At 44.1% G+C, this 17,099-nt stretch overlaps 1 protein-coding gene across 1 annotated transcript in view; it reads left to right on the plus strand.

Annotated features, from left to right (window-relative positions):
* Nucleotides 1-14,735: 14,735 nt before the first annotated feature.
* Nucleotides 14,736-17,099, plus strand: part of LOC143361499 (uncharacterized) — a 46,818-nt gene continuing 44,454 nt past the window's right edge. The window contains exon 1 of the mRNA XM_076800957.1: nucleotides 14,736-15,052. Coding sequence (XP_076657072.1) covers nucleotides 14,971-15,052 — 82 coding nt within the window. The 5' untranslated portion in view covers nucleotides 14,736-14,970. The remainder of the gene's footprint in view (nucleotides 15,053-17,099) is intronic.

Here is a 17,099-nt window from a genome sequence, read left to right on the forward strand (position 1 = left end):
GGATATGACGTATAATTTTCCCTCCATAGCGTCGCGTGCCTCGAGAAACGGGACGGAGCCTCAATGGAAACGAAATTTATCTATCGCTTCTCCATGTTCTAAAGTGAATCTTTTTGTTAGAAGCACAAAATGTCTTGTTTCCCCCGTAACGTCGCGTGGCTCGAAGAGAGAAACCCTTTTAGGGCGTCTGTCTCCAAATTCAAAGAAGGTTGCACGTTGATAGCTTCTAGATGCGTAGTAGAAGAGTACCAAAGTTCTTCAAAATTAAAATTAATCCTCCATAGCATCGCGTTTCTTATTAAATTTTGTGTTCCCTAAATCACGCGACGCTATGGGGTATAGGTCATTGTTTCATGAATGAACCAAAGAAAAGTGCAATATCATACACGTGCGATAAAATTTTAAGTTTCACTGGAACCAAGATTCTCAGAGTAGATAAAAATGCGACGCTAAGGAGGAAAACGGTATTTTATTTCGTCCGGAGACGATTTCGCGAGTCACTGGAGGCACCACACTGATTCTTACTATCTTCCAGCTGCTTTATCCCCCGAAGAAGAATTCCTCGTTGTTTATACCACGCTGTAAAAAGTTTAGCTTTCGATATAAATCGGTTATTAAATCCCCCCCCCCCCCCCCCACGGTCGAACGACGCTACAACATGCCGGAAACCATAAACTCTACTTCGCGCGTCGGACAACGGCCCTTTATGAACGGGGATAAGATTGTAAAACGAAGATCGTAAAGGGTGTTCATAAGTATTTTCGTTTCGATTATCATGCTAGGCGACGGTGGACAAAATTCGCTCGGCGTACACAGAAATATTTTATTCATGCGCTCGTCTTCGTTGAAAGAGAGCCTTTGTCATGGAAGCCAAAGTGATCATCTAGATTTTTCCTGTATCTTCTCATTTTGGATCTTCCGTTGGAACGTCGGTGTTCCAACGGGTTCGTTAATTTCTTTAAATTCCTATCAATTTTGCAATGTGTGCTCGAACGAAGAATTTTATTTAATAATTTCGAATAGAAGTATTTTCGTAATTTCAATAATTATAAAATAAAAAATGTGAAACCGGTCATCTGGCTGATAGCGTTAAACATTGACACACAATAAATTTCCTTCTCCTTCTGAGGAAATAATTAAATAGAGATTTTGTGATTGCAGCTGTGCTAAAATTCATAGTTATTAGACCGTGGATTTTTATGTGAAATTGTCTGCGTAATTACAGGAAAATACAAGAACATTTCTTTCTTACCTTAACGATTTTAATAAGTCGATAACAATTTCTCAATTCTTTAGAAATGTCTTCACCAAAAATCCGATAAAAATATTTCACAATTTCGATATTCGTGAAATCGACTAACAGAAATTACAAACTGCATGAACCGCGCGAGCTGCATAAGACACCGCAATGCAATCGTTACAAGTCGATCACTTACAGATCCACCGAATCATGAACGGAATCACCGTGCGATCGATACGATTCGATCAAAGCAGCACACAAACAAACTAAAAAATCCGTCGCGTGTCCCCGGTGCCCGGTAAATCGATCGAAGAACAAATTTCCGAACGGTTCCAACAACGCTACACTTGCCAATCGACGCAGCCAGTTCCAACAAACCCCTCCGGAAAGCGATACACTCGCGCGTCCGTACAATCCCCACTGTATCAAACCAACCGCACTGTGTTTGCCCTAATCATTTCGCAGGTATTCGGTGCTCGACACGCTCATTACTACGCCCCTTCTGCCGCGGGTTGCCCCATTTACGTTCTCCCCCAACCAGAAAACCCATAAAACAATTATCCCCATTCAACTCCCCTCCATAGAACACTTGGATGGTCCTTCTCCACCATACTGTCTCGCTCGGGGTGTAAAATGGGGAGCGAAAATTAGGGTTGTAACGGTACTTCGAGAAAACAGTTCGCCGCGATTGCTTATGTTCTCTGGGCAATTTTGGAAATGTACAGTGACGTACGCGTCAATTTTTTACAGTCTCCATTTTTCTCGAACGTGGCTGGAATGTTTTCATTTTTTTCGGAGCAAAACGCCGGGGGTGAATTCTCATTTTTTAGAGCACCGAAGGGTTGCAGGCTCTAGAAAATCAACTCTCCCACAGAATTAAACAGTTCGTCAGCACCTGAAGCAAGGACGAGGACTGAAATTTTCGTTCTCGGAGCATCGGGAGGTTGCGGGGTCGTAGCGAAGGACAAAGTATAGCAAAATGGCGGTGCTATAAAGACGGGGGAAAGTCGGCAGGAGGCTGTTCGCCGGTTTCCACGGCGTGCACCGCGTCGTCTCGAGGGCAGCTCTCTGCTTCCGACTGCAGATACATTGCGACATGGAACCGGGGGTTAGTGTAGGGGGTTTCGTGGTGGCGCGAGAGGGGTGAAGGGACAGCTTCGGGGGTGGTGGTGGTTGTGGAGGTGGCGGGTCGTTGGGGGCTCAGAAAGGGGGATGAAATGCGCCGCGACGCGCTGCGGCGAAGCCAGACTGAGACAGAACCACCCTCCGCTCCGTATCCGCAGCATCCTCCCTCTCTATCCTCCACCCCTTCCCCGTTTCTCACCCCCTTTTTCCTCTTGATCCTTCTCTCTCTCTCTCTCTTCTACCCTTTCTCTCAGCCCGTTCGAGCCTCTCTTTCCGTTCTTCTGCTATCAACCCCTCTTTCTCCTGGTACCATCTCTTTCTCCGTCCAACCCTCTCTTTCGTCTCGCTCACTCCCCCTCTGTTTCCGCACGGTTCCCCATCAACTGTCTCTGTCATTCGCTGCATCTCTCTTCATGGTTGTCCGTATCAACCCCTCTTTCTCCCGGTGCCTTCTCTCTCGGTCGGCTCTAATCGTCCCCCATCAACCCCCTCTCTCCCCTTTGCCTCTCTCTCTCTCTCTCTTAATTATTCTCCATCAACCCTCTCGTTCCATCTGCACTCACTTTCTCACTCCATTTCCGCTCGTTCTGTTAGTTCCCCATCAACCCTCTCTTTCTACCCTTTCTGTGTACGTCTCTCTTCAACGTCCTCTATCTCCGTCCATCATCCCCTATCTCTATTCATCGCGCCCTCTATCTTCATCATTCTCCATCAACCTTTTTTCAGTAACATCCCTCTCCCTTTCTCCTCGTCGTTCACCATCAACTCTTTTCCCCCTTTCGCCTTCTCTCTATAATTCTTTATCCCTCCTCATCTTTTTCCTCGTCCTCATCAACCCCTATCTCTCTCCCTCTCTCTCTCTCTCTCTCTCTATAATTCTCTGTCCCTCCTCGTCGTTTCCCTCGTTTCGGCTCGCCATTCTTTCCAGCTTCACCCTTCGCCCCCCCCCCTCTCAGTCCCTCCCTCTCTGAAGCTCTCGCTCTCTCTCTCCGTGGCGCGCTCGCACCGTCTCGCCCCGTCCCTTCGCCCTTTCTCTCGCTCGCTTTCTCCATTTCACCTCGACGCGGTCCAGTCGAGTGTCGGCCCGTGCACGGTGCAGTTCGCCTCGCGGCTCGTTCGCACGACAGGTGCGCGCGACACACCGTTTCTCTCGTGCCGGCTCCACCGGATCTATCCGCCGGCCGATCGCACCTCGATCTCTCACCCCTTGGATCTCTCACCCCCTGGATCCCGAACCTGGAGATCAAGAGATTCGACGCCCAGTGTTGACAAGGTACGCTCGCTCGTGAATGCATATGTGTGCGCTCTCTCTCTCTCTCTTTGTGTGTGCGTGTGCGTGTGTGTGTGGGGAGATGCTTGTTAGGTCCACGTGGTTCTGAGGTCGTCGAAGGTAGAAGGGGGGAGTGGGTGCACTCTTATTGGACCGTTGTGAACACCACCGACCGTCGTTCGACTCGTAAGAGACAAGAGTCGCGTGCACTGGAAAAAGGTGCACGTTGCGGTGCATCGAGGAGGGGTGCGAGCCTGCTGCTACCCCTAACACAGACGATTTCGGCGGCCCGTGGAACTATTGTTCGCGTGTTGGCTAAGGGAGGAAGTAGATTGTTGTTTCTTTCGGGTTGATTCGGAGGGGTTTGATTAATTCTTTTTGCAACCTTGTGTTCTTTATTTTTAATCGGTACATTTTTGTGGGACGGTCAGGGTATTGCCTCGTTAGTGTAAAAAGTTTGAAGGACGTTCCTCTGCCGGTTTTAAACATTTTAGGATTTGTCGATCTTCTGGTTTGTTCAATTTTTCTTACCCCTTATGTGCGAACGGTTCTCGTTGGGAGGAGATCTTTAACTATTTTTTTTGCACCCTTATGATCCTTATTTTTAGGTGCTATTTTTTTGTAGAGTAGCTTGAACATTGTGTTGCTTGTACAAAAATTTTACAGAAAGTCCTTTTACCAGTACTATTTTTAAAAATTGTAGAATTTGTCAATCTTCTAGGCTGTTGAATTTTTCTCACCCTTTCACGTGTGCGTGGTTCTCGTTGAGAGGGGATCTTTGATTATTTTTTTTTGCACACTTATGTCCGTTATTTTTGGTCGCTATTTTTTGGTAGAGTAGTTTGAACTTTGCATTGCTTCTACAAAAATTTTGGAGGAAGTCTTTTTACTAGAAATGTTTTTAAAAATTGTAGAATTTGTCAATCTTCTATGCTGTTGAATTTTTCTTACCCTTTCACGTGTGCGTGGTTCTCGTTGAGAGGGGATCTTTGATTATTTTTTTTTGCACCCTTATGCTCTATTTTTGGTCGCAATTTTTTCGTAGAGTAGTTTGAACATTGCATTGCTTGTACAAAATTTTTGAAGAAAGTCCTTTTGCTAGAAATGTTTTTAAAAATTGTAGAAATGTCAATGCTCTTTACCGTCGTGTGCTACTTTTTCGTAGATCAGTTTTAACGGTGAATTGTTTGTACAAAAATTTTGAACGACGTTCTCGTGGATTTATCGGGCCGTAGAATGTTGTTGTTGCCTTTTTGCAGCACGCCCTTCACGATATTCGCAACAGTTATGCCCTCAGCCGTGTTCACTCCATTTTTTCGAGCAGTTCTGATATCGGGTAACGTATTTTCGCACACCGGGCATTTATCGTTTCGTCAATATTTGTCGGTAACAATGTTACTTTTTACTCGTCGTTTAACTCCAGTGAAAATTTACTATCGCGTGAACGATTTCGATCGACCACCTCCGTGCTGGGGGTTAGTATCCAGGGGATGTTTCCTGCATCCCTATAAACTGTAAATACACTGCCCACTAAATTTTATTGGAATCTTTATGTCGTGGACGCTGTTTTAAAAATATTAACTACTGCGCACACGCGACACGGTTGTTCGGTGAATCCAGAAATTAACAATTCAACGTTATTTATATACATAAGATAGCATCGATAGTACTCGATCGTGCCAGCCTGACTGCGGATGTTTACGTGCACATCGATCTCCTTGGCGATAGGTTATTGTAAGTCGAAGGAAAACTTGTTTACTCTGCCAGAAGTTCGGCCATGTTTCCAAGAAAACAGACAGAGCCCCAAATTCGGACCGAGAAATACTGTATACACCGACACGGATTTCTAATCCTCATTTTCTCACACGCGAAGACACGAACATCAAACATTGTCATCTTGAAGATCCTTCAATTTGTGCAATTGATGGAGAAATAAGGATTTCTTGCATTTGGCACACCGAGTGGATAAATTAGCAATAAAAATTCGGATAATTCTGTCTTTCATTTCGTGAGAAGATACGGGGCACGAGGGTTAAATTTCCCGTAACTTTCCTCGAACGTTACCAGCCCCGGTTGCCGTAAAAATCGCGATCAGAGAAGCGTAGAACGAGCGGAGAACCGTTAGAAAACGAACAATAAACGCGCGAGAACAAGGGTCAACCGTGGTTTCGTCCCGAGTTTCCGCTTTTGGTGCACCGGAAACCTCGGAAAAGTCGCGTTTTATGGCTGCGCCCCACCCTCCGACGCCCGTAAAGCTGTTCACGGAATTCGCAGCGGGTCTATCCGCCGTCGGGACGTTGCCGAAAACTCTCTGTCGAATCGGACAAATCGCCGTCAAAAGGGAACGCGAATGGAGCGAACGATGCGTGAATAGTGATGCGCGTTGATCGATGCGTTGCCGCGCGACGGTCGACGTCGTTCGCATCGTCGGGGTCGAATAGACGGTGTATACAGGCCTGCTCGAAAATTCCCCGCACGTGGACACGCTGATTTTCAATTACCACGCAGACGCCGGCCGTCCGAGCGGAATACGAAAGACCGGAAGTGCTCCGCGCCCGTTTCCGGACCGTGGGAGCCGTGCACCGGCTATTTTCCGGTTGTCGAGGAGTCCTCACTCCGAATCCGCGGAATCTGATTACCTTGAGTGCGCACTTCGCGAGCACTTTGACGCTGCCGAAGACGGGGGAGAGATTTTCAAGGTGGTTGGCGAGGTTGCTGACCTTCTGCGAAGGGCGAAGAAGCACCCGCAGAGACGATCATAGCGATTTTAATTGGGAAAGTAAACGTTTTCTCCGTGCCTGAATATTGATATATTATTTTTTCTTGTTTTATGCGTGTGGAGCTGATGCAATTTACTCGTAAAATAGTCAAATGGTTAGTCAGTTGATAGTACAGTAAAGTCTTGATCTAAGCCGAACGGAGGTGCACGAGTTTAGTTCGTCTATCCCCTCCACTGGGGGGCGTACCCCGCGAGGGGCCACCAAGCTGTCTCGGTCTTCGAGCAAAGTGTAAACATGTCGAGTATATCGGTGTGAACCACTACTAGTCCGATTACAAAACTTTCTTAATTTTTATTATTTTTTCACGGGACCTCGGCCAACTTATTCGTGGAATTTTTCTGATTAAAATGACACTAAACGCGATATAATTTGAACAGTGTTTACTTTTTGGTTTACACGCGCTGTCCTTTTCTACGTCCGACGCGAAGAAAATAATAGCCGTACAATAAACTCAGAATTTGTTTACATTGTTTTTGCATCCGGCGTTTATAGACCCTCGCCTGCCTAGCATAATCTGAGGGGAATTATTTTTTAGTCCGTCTTGCGAAACGTGGTGTATTAAGAATTTCTTTTGATTCGAACATTTACTTTATTTATTTTATCGGAGCACGAAATTGGAAATCACGTGTTCCCGAACACTGTTTTCTCGGTTTAAGCGTGCAAGAAGCCGCGAACGCGCTCGCCAATGCCATAAATATCGAATTTCAGGCGAACGGGGGGAGGTTAATCAACCGGGGCAGCTTAAATGAAACGAAATCGCGCGAAGAGAGCTTGTTCGGACCGCATAAAGGAATTCGATCAGAGAGACCGTTTCGCCGGGAACAATAACCCCGGCCAGGTATTATATTCGCCCGGACGCTGTTCTTTCAGGCTCCTTTCTTCGCGGGCATTAATCAGATTAAAATTCCCGCTTACCATCGACCCCGAACGGTCTCGAAGCTCCGGAAAAAGAGTAGTTTTCCTTTCGTCTTTTCGACCGGCTTAATTTAATCTCCCGGAAATGGTTAATGATCAATGCCCGCGGCTCCCTATTACGCTTGTACAAGATGTCCTTGTTCGAATGAATAGCTCCGCGTCCGAAACGGCGAAAGTTTTCCAAATACACGATGAACATTTTCTAGGCAAATGAGGAATACAGTGTTTACTCGATATATGTCACAAATGCCTAGCAGATAAAAGTCGCAGAACTATCCCCACTACCGCGGGGCATACTCCGTGAGGGGCCAAGAAGACACCTCGGTCGCCGAGGAGTGTAGAGGTAAAGAATAGTACCTCCTGCCCGATATATGTCCGTGACTAGACCCCTGGTTTGGACATATATCGAGTAGAAACACTGTAGACATTTTTCTGGAGAATTTAGTCTCCTGTCGGGGTTCTCAGTGATTGTGGATTTTATTTTGCAGTCAGGACGAGTAAAATAGAAACCTGAGAAACCAGAGAAACTTGAGAATATTTTTAAACTATTTTCAACGACGTTCATAAGAAGAGATAAATTTTTATTCAGCTCCAGCTACTTGGAATCGGCGTGCTACATTTTTATCTTGCATAGAAATTCATAGTCGTAGATTTCAAAGATTCGTGACAGAATATAAATTTTTCAAAATCTGGGGGCGGGATTTGGAAATAATTTTCTGCCGGTCGTAGCCGAGATAATTTCGATTTATTTCTCGCGTGGGTGTCTCCGGAATGGATGGTCGCGATTTAATGCAACATTCCATGAACGATGTAACGACGAGATAATGTAAATCGACGTGCGCACTATCTTCGTGGCAAACATTTATCATCGAAAAAATGTCCGAGTTTTGAGGTTCAATTTTTATCTCCAGCGGCCCTGGTTGCAAAAAGAGAGTAAGGGAATGCGAACGAGATAATAGCACCTCGATTCCGTCGCGCTCTTTTTATTTCTCGTTCCAGACAACTTGTTCGTCGGAAGGCAATTTTTGCCAGCGAAAAAATTCTCTTTAGGCGCCCTCCACGCGAATCCAGCGGGGCCACATTCGGAAGCACAGGTAATCCCGCGCTCTCGAGGTAGCCATTTTGAATATTTGCTCTAGCGTGAAACTGCGAGAGCCTATAACTGGAAAGTAAAGGGCTCGAGGATAACTATGCGCTCGAACAATACGGATTGTTACCTGTTAAACCCCCATAGGGAAACTCTAAACTCCGAACGATTCGATAAAAGTGACCTAACCTCTAAGTTGCTAACTCGACGAAGCATAACTTGCATTCTTATTTGATGGAATCTGTTTCAGACTTCGTATGCTATACATACTAAGGGTGCAACGATACCATCGCGAAGAAGTGAATAAATTAGTTCATTCGAGGTTTAGATTCCACTAAAGATAACAAAAAAAAAAAATTAAATGAATACATTAGGTGCATTGGTCACTGTTGGCTGTCAGGGTTGAGAATTTATTTTAGAACGTGGATCCGTACGCACGAATGCGAATTTTTCAACCATAAGGAACTGTCTAGATTAACGAAAATTAATCGAATCTTTAATTTACATTCCCCACGAAGAATTTATCAATAAAATGTTTCCTGTATTCTCATCTTACAAAATAATCGGTGAGAATTATTATTATGATCGGACTACAACTCCCCATGTAAAATAATTGCAAAAACATTTCCAATTTGCAAATATTGAATCAATTTTACAAAATCTCTACACAGTGTTACTCGATACATGTCCAAAACAGGGGTCCAGCCACGGACAAGTATCGGGTAGGAGACACTATTCTCTGATCCAAGTGACCTTACACTCTAGTCTAGGCCCCTAACGGGGTATACCCCACGGCAGCGGGGATAGTTCTGTGACTTTTATCTGCTAGGTATCTGCGACATATATCGAGTAAACACTGTATACAACGGTGAAATCGGTGGTTACCCGGGCGCGAGACGCGTTGGATGCGAGGGAAAATTGAGCGGAAAAGACGGTGCAAAGCGGGAACAAAAGGCGCACGGCATCCGTCACTTGAAATTTGCCCTGCTCGCGCCACAATGATCCGACGAGTCCATTGTGCGACTTTAGGGGGGGACGGGGAGCATCCCCTCGTCTCGCCGCGCGCAGAATGCGCTATTAGGGTCCAGCGGAGCGTGGCGCAGGAGTGCCGAGTTAATGGGATAACTCTTCTGGGGTTCTCTATAGCGGCCCCTCCGCCGGTCGCGGAGACAACAGGATAATTAACACAGTTTTCGATTTTATTAGCGTCATTAATTCCATTGTCGCGGGCCCCGGTATTGTGCGCCGCGTGTAACCCCCGAGCCTCGAAAACCAATCTCGCGTGCCACGAGATCACTCGGATTCGATAAAGTCGCGAGAGGCGTCGGCCTCGAGGACCACTCGAATCGAGCATCGATCATATACCGGGTGAGACGAGTTACACGCGTCGGATTCGTAAAAGCGATCGGCGTTGTGAGTAACTAGACGTTTATGCGAAGTAAAAATTGTGGTTCAACGCAGGGTTAGGTTCATATTAGACTAATTATGTTTGGCACTGAATTCGTTAATTGAAACGTTGGCTTCGGGTGTGAATGTCAGGCGTCTCACCCGGTATAAGGCTTGCAGATTGAAAACCGCGAGTTTCAAGGGTTCCGAACCGCACCGCTGCCAATATTTATTCCGCCGCTGCGTTATTTCACCTGCTCACCCTCCGACGATAGGGTGAGAGTCTCCGGCACCCCTCGAAATTTGTTTAACCCCTAGAAATACCGATAGGAGGGTTGGAATAGGTGATCCTAAACGGTTCAGAACAGTTTTTCGTATTTTCTATATGAGAAAATTCTACTCGTCATTTCAGAATGCAATAAGATGGTGGAAAAAAAATCGTATATCAATTTTTTTAGCGTCATTGTAAAGAGAAGACTTCGATCTTCAAATCCACGGTAATTTTAGTCAGGAGAAAAAATTTTTTAACCTCCCCAGAAATATTTGAATCTGAGATATTTCATAGTAAAATCTTTTAAAAGTCTTCGCTTTTTCGGTCCTTTTCTGGGACGAAAAAATTTTTTAAGGGAAAAGTAGCTCGAGGGGTTGGAAGAGGAGGCTTTGATTTATAAAATGAGCCCAGGTAGATTGTTGTACGATTTTTTTTCACGAAGTTATAACTGGTTGAATATTGTCGATTTCTCCAGGCAAGTTCAAATTTATTTTCTTGTTTAGTAATCTTCTAACTAAAAGTACATACTTAGTGATAGTGATACACGTATATGGTGGTTTTATGGGATCTCTTCTTGTTTATGGCTCCTTGGAGCACATTAACCTGGATTACGACCGCATAGATATCAACTATTAAATGTTTCGCAGTGTACCGTGTGTGGCGCACATCGGAAGCACGATTAATGGCGTCCGAGGTTCCGCCAAAAACGATTGGAAACGATGCCTTAGGCTTCGAATCCTGGTTAACAACCTAAAAAAGCGTCGAACTTTCGAAATTTATTCTCCCCTGTAAAAAATCCTCGGGCATTTGTAAATATTTCCCAACCAAAACATTACAATAATACAATACAATGTACTGTTAAATGAGCCACTCGTTGCAAAAAAAATGTCTAAATCTCACGTTCGTAGCAGGTAATTAAGAAAGCACATGATCGCCTCATGTTTTCGCGAATTCTATTAGGGGCGAACATCGGCCGGCAAAAAATCGACACCGCAATCTGCCACGGTTGCTTATTGTTTCCGTTTCCGACAACCGCGTCGATTTCCTCGATGACCCCGCGACTTTACTACCTGTAATCACACGTACCTGCTCGCAACAATACAATACACAGTCCGCGGCGCGGTTAGCTCACCGCGAAGGTGGTAATTCCGGTGTTTCCCTATCGCCGGAAAATCTAACGAGAACAGCTTCGCACGCGAAACCGCGCGCAACTTTTCTTCCACTTTTTCCCCCGATTAACACTGCCATACCCTGTAGTGGTGGCCATTTGTTTCGTGGCACGTCCCGAGCGCCCACTCTAACACATTTAAGACCGGTAGAATCGTTAATCTCTCGCTTCGTCATGGCGCCCGTTCGAGTGGCTGTTGCCGGAATTTATTCCTTCTGTTCCGGCGAAACTTTCATTTGTTTTTCATTTGTAGACGCGAGTGTGAGAAGCGTGTGCAAACCGTCTGTATTTCACATTTAATTTCTGTGGTCGTGTATTAACCCTTTACACTCGGCGCTATTTTCATTTTAAAACTAAATTTTTCTTCCGTCTTAGAATATTTTCATTTTATTCGTACGAAACTGATGCGATCTCCACATAAAATATTTCAATGTTTAGTAATCTATTGAATACAAATTTTGTAATGTAACAAATATTTTGTAATATTTTTTGTCATTTCTTTGAAATAATGCCACAATAATTTCTAGTGGTGCTTCAGAGTCACCACTCGAGTGCAAAGGGTTAAGTGCTGGAAATTTTTATTAGATTCTTTGAAGTGCTAGAAAAGTGATTGTAATCGCGATCAATCTGACCTGTGATAAATCTTGAGTCTATTTAAAAATTATTAATTTCTGTGCTCGCATATCAAGTGCTGGAAATTTGGATTTTATGAACTGTAAGAAAAGTGCTGTGATCAATCTCGAGTGTATTTAAAAATTAATTTCCGTGCTCGCATATCAAGTGCTGGAAATTTGGATTTTATTAAGTGTAAGAAAATTGCTGTGATCAATCTCGAGTGTATTTAAAAATTAATTTCCGTGCTCGCATATCAAGTGCTGGAAATTTGGATTTTATGAAGTGTAAGAAAAGTGCTGTGATCAATCTCGAGTGTATTTAAAAATTAATTTCCGTGCTCGCATATCAAGTGCTGGAAATTTGGATTTTATGAACTGTAAGAAAAGTGCTGTGATCAATCTTGAGTGTATTTAAAAATTAATTTCTGTGCCCGCATATCATGTGCTGGAAATTTGGATTTTATGAAGTGTAAGAAAATTGCTGTGATCAATCTCGAGTGTATTTAAAAATTAATTTCCGTGCCCGCATATCAAGTGCTGGAAATTTGAATTTTACAAAGTGCAAGAAAAGTGCAGCGACTAATCTGACGGTGAGAAATCTCGAGCCGGTTTAAAAATTAATTTCCCCGTGAATGTACAAACTGCAGCAAATTTTTGTTTTCGCGTTATGTAGGAAACTAATTAGCTAACTTTAAAAATAAATTCAAATCGCACGGTTGAATATTAAAAATGTTATCGTCCTCTTAACAGTGACCGAATATTAGAGACAAACGTTAGATAAATCGAGCAAACTAATAGTTTCCGGAGGAGTTATCGGTGATAGGATCTGAGGGACTTCGAGATCGAAAATGGCGGTATCATAAGGAAATCTCGCGATCGCCCACGTGGCTCTTGTGTTCAATTTGATCGAGAGTGGTTCCTCGGTGTCCGTTCGTTTGATTCCGTTGAAGGAAGTTTGCGGGAACACAGGGATTACACCGGCGGAAACTCTGACGATCAAGTTTGTTAATAGATTACAAGCCTATTAGCAACGAAGTTTCCTGCCCTCGCCACTTCCGGCTGTCCGGAACTCGTTCGAGTGTCATCGGAGGTGGTCCGCCCCTTAATTCAATATTAGCGTGAGCGGCCTAAGACGGGAAACACGTCTACCATCATAATCATTTCCCGGCCTACACCGCGAGGAACAGGAAATCGGTGTCAAAATTTTTCTCGACTCGCTTTCCGGAGCAGCCTTCTGACAATAGAAATCGGTAATTGGACGTCGATGGCTTTATTTGGAGCCGGTCCTTTCGACCTAATTGCGCACTGTGCTCACGTTTCCCTGGAAAGAAAATCGCGGAAAGATAGAAAACCTTCGCGCTGATGTGCTCCCTCTTCTTCCTCTTCAAAGTTATATTGGATGAGTCATTGAATTCCCATAAGCAGCGGATCCCTATGCAAAATATAAACTTTCTACCCGAGTCGCAACAAACTGCAGTGACATCGGTTAAATCTTTACTTAGGATGAAAAAAAGGGACGTATAAGATTGTTAGAGCTCATAAATAATTCATTGAAAGCCGAATCTTCTTCTCGCGAGCTCTCTCGTTCTGCCTAAATTCGGTTCGCCTTAAAAAAAAATTGTTTTCGAGGTTTTATAATATTCACCTTCTAAATAAGACGCTAAATAATGCTGCGTTAAAGTTGCTTTTCGTTCTCGTTCATTCGTACAACAGAAACGCTAGTAATCGGACGATTTTTTCGTAGAGGTTATCCACAAATTGTGATCGTACCCGAGAGTACTATACGCGCTCTTTTCTGATTGATTACTACAATGGCTTCGTCTCTGGTCGTTTGTTATTCGTTGGAGACAAGACGAATCCACGGATTTGTGTTCCACGTGACCTCTGGATGTCGCGGACCACACGCGTTTCCTATTTCTTCAGCAGAGTGTTTTTCACGCGAAGCCGCGGTGATGTTTGAATATCAAGATAAATGAAACAATAAATCATTTTTACGGAAATCTTCTTCTGGCGCGGAGAAATCGTCTCAAAAATAAAACATATCCACAACTGTCTCCAACCAGTAGATCTTAACCAGTCTTCAATAAACAATCCATAACAAACAACGTATCAAACTCAATCTATCAGGAACAATTTATGAGGGACAATCTACCTGAAGGGACACTGTTCAAGGGACACTGTTCAAGGGACACTGTTCAAGGGACACTGTTCAAGGGACACTGTTCAAGGGACACTGTTCAAGGGACACTGTTCAAGGGACACTGTTCAAGGGACACTGTTCAAGGGACACTGTTCAAGGGACACTGTTCAAGGGACACTGTTCAAGGGACACTGTTCAAGGGACACTGTTCAAGGGACACTGTTCAAGGGACACTGTTCAAGGGACACTGTTCAAGGGACACTGTTCAAGGGACACTGTCGCAAACGTTTCGTGAGAAACAAAACTAATACACTCTGCAAAATCAAACCCAATAATTAACCCAAAAGTGGTTAATTACCCCGATCCACCGGCTGCATTTCGTCCCTTACGATCCAGCGTGGGGTTCTCGTGGATCCAGCTGGATCGCGCAAAATCACGCAAGATCGTTCTTTCCTCTTTCTCTTTTGAAGAAACCGAGTGGTGTAAAAATAGCCAGGTGCATTAAAGTGGATTCTTTTGCCTCAGGTGTGGCGGAAGGTGATCTCGTGTCGGCGCCGGACACAAGGGAAAGCCACGAGCAGAAGAAGAAGAAGAAGGAGAAGAAGAGGAAGAAGAAGAAGGAGCCGTGGGTTTATTTCGGTGCTAATTAAGTGGCGGCGTCCGCGCACGGTCGAGCGAGCGAGCGAGCAAGCGGTGCGAGAGAAGAGTCTGTGCCTAATTGGCACGGGTGCAGGCGATCCTTAATTGGTTAATTCGCGGGGAGGCTCGACGAGCGTCGATGCGTCGCGACGCCGTGTGTCGCAGGATGCAGTCGCGCCCGGTCGCCTCGGGATAATCGTGTCCTGTGCCCGGAGGAACCAGGGAGACACTATCGAGGGAAAAACTCGGCACACGACTACGCCTTTACGATAATCCGAACGACCTTCTTCCTCTTCTATGACAAGTTCCTGCAGTACGTGACCAAATTCGCGACCATGACCAGCGGACAACGGAACAAGTCCGTGGTGCATCCTGAGCAACGCTACGCCTACATGCCTTGCCCCCTCTATGACACTGGTGAGTCGTCATTTTATTGTCAATTGTTTTAACTATCGTTTGCTATCCGCTGCGGACGTTTACTGAAAAGTGAGTTTTGGTGGTGGTATTTCTCATAAAAAAATTATTTGAAAAGTACCACCGATTTTTTAAAATGTGGCGGTAGCATATTTTATTTATTGTTTGAAACAAGATGCTACCCTAAGATCTCGAGCACTTTTTAGAACGTTCTCAAATGTTGTCCAAGAATCTTTTCAAAATTTTTAAGAACACTACCCTTGATAGTAAAGGTTTTTACTCGGTAGTGATTGTTTAGTAAAAATAAGTGAAATTGCCGTAAGGGATGAATGAGAGTTGACACTGGTGAGTCGTCATTGTATTGTCAATTGTTTTATAAATATCGTTTGCTATCCGCTGCGGACGTTTACTGAAAAGTGAGTTTTGGTGGTGGTATTTCTCATAAAAAAATTATTTGAAAAGTACCACCGATTTTTTAAAATGTGGCGGTAGCATATTTTATTTATTGTTTGAAACAAGATGCTACCCTAAGATCTCGAGCACTTTTTAGAACGTTCTGAAATATTGTCCAAGGATTTTTTCAAAATTTTTAAGAACACTACCCTTGATAGTAAAGGTTTTTACTCGGTAGTGATTGTTTAGTAAAAATAAGTGAAATTGCCGTAAGGGATGAACGAGAATTGACATAAAACAGTGAAAAAGAATATTAAATTCAATTTTCACAAACGTCCGCAGTTTGTGTGCTAGTCAACGTCTCCACGGTTCGTCAGTGATTCTTCACGGTGGAGGTGGATTCTCGAAATGAGAGATTTTTGAGAAAAGTCACTAAATTAAGTCACGGTTTTGTGTAAAATGGAACACCTTGTGTAACGGGAAATAGTTTTATACGACGAACAGAGCCGAATGAACCGAGAGAAATTCTTGCGACGCGCAAGTAGAAACAGTAAGTCATGAACAGACACTTCCCAAACTCGTTTCTGTCGGAAACAAAAGCTCGCGTGGAAGAATTTTATTCTGCATTTTCGACTTAATTTTTCTCAGAAAATTGCCCCCTTGCTGACTGCTTTACGAAACTGACGCATTAGCCTACTTTTGCTACTATATTTCAATTGTGCTGAAGCTTGCGTTCGCAAGGTGCGAACCGTTGTATATTACAATTTCCATTCGCCACTTCGAAAAAATGGAAACACTGGATACCAGTGGAGTAGATAAAACCATTACCGTATTTAGCACTTCTGTAAATGTCTACGGAAAAATTCGTTGATTGGATTTAATATTTTTTCACCAAAATGATACAAACAGTTTTCCATTCTTCTGGAAGATAAACTTGTTCAAAATTTTCTAATTAATTTTTCTTCCAGCAGACCACAACTTCTTCAACATCTTTTATTCCGAACAGAACCTCGCGAAGAACGTGACACTCCGCGTATAATTAATCCGTCCACGGAAATTAGAGCACCTTTGTGACTAAAAGGTATGAATTGCTTCCTCCGAAAGAATCACTGCAGGACCCTGCCCTTTTAGCTAGTTTTACGCGCGGGATTCAAATTCCCAGGTCTCATACATAATGTTTTAGCCCGTTAGCTCTCGCGAGTTCGCGTCGTTTTCATACTTCAATCGCACGGTTAAACAATTGATCATGAACCACGGACTATCACCTCGGGAACATCGAATTTCAACGCACAAAAGAGAAAGCGAGTCAATAGAATAAAATCGAGTAATACGTTAGCCGAACGGATTTTTAAAAATGCATCGAATTTTCTTTCGGAAAGGGTTGAAAATTCCGATCGCGTTGAATCGAGTCGCGTCGCATAATCGGATTTCCCGCGTTTGTTGGCAAGATTTCCTATTCGGTTTCGCAACGAGTCGATTTAGAATTACTAGAAACCCGGCGATGCGTTCGGCGTTGGTCGAGCGGACCACCGATTAAGGGAAAAAATGTCCGCTAATTAATCGAGCCACGCGAGAACTCGTTGATCGGAAAATTAATTGAGATGAACGGCGGGGCGTGCAGCGGGCGGGCGTGGAAAATACTCGTTTAGCAATCAAT

This window comes from Halictus rubicundus, chromosome 15, assembly GCF_050948215.1.
Source record: "Halictus rubicundus isolate RS-2024b chromosome 15, iyHalRubi1_principal, whole genome shotgun sequence".
NCBI classification, from domain to species: domain Eukaryota; kingdom Metazoa; phylum Arthropoda; class Insecta; order Hymenoptera; family Halictidae; genus Halictus; species Halictus rubicundus.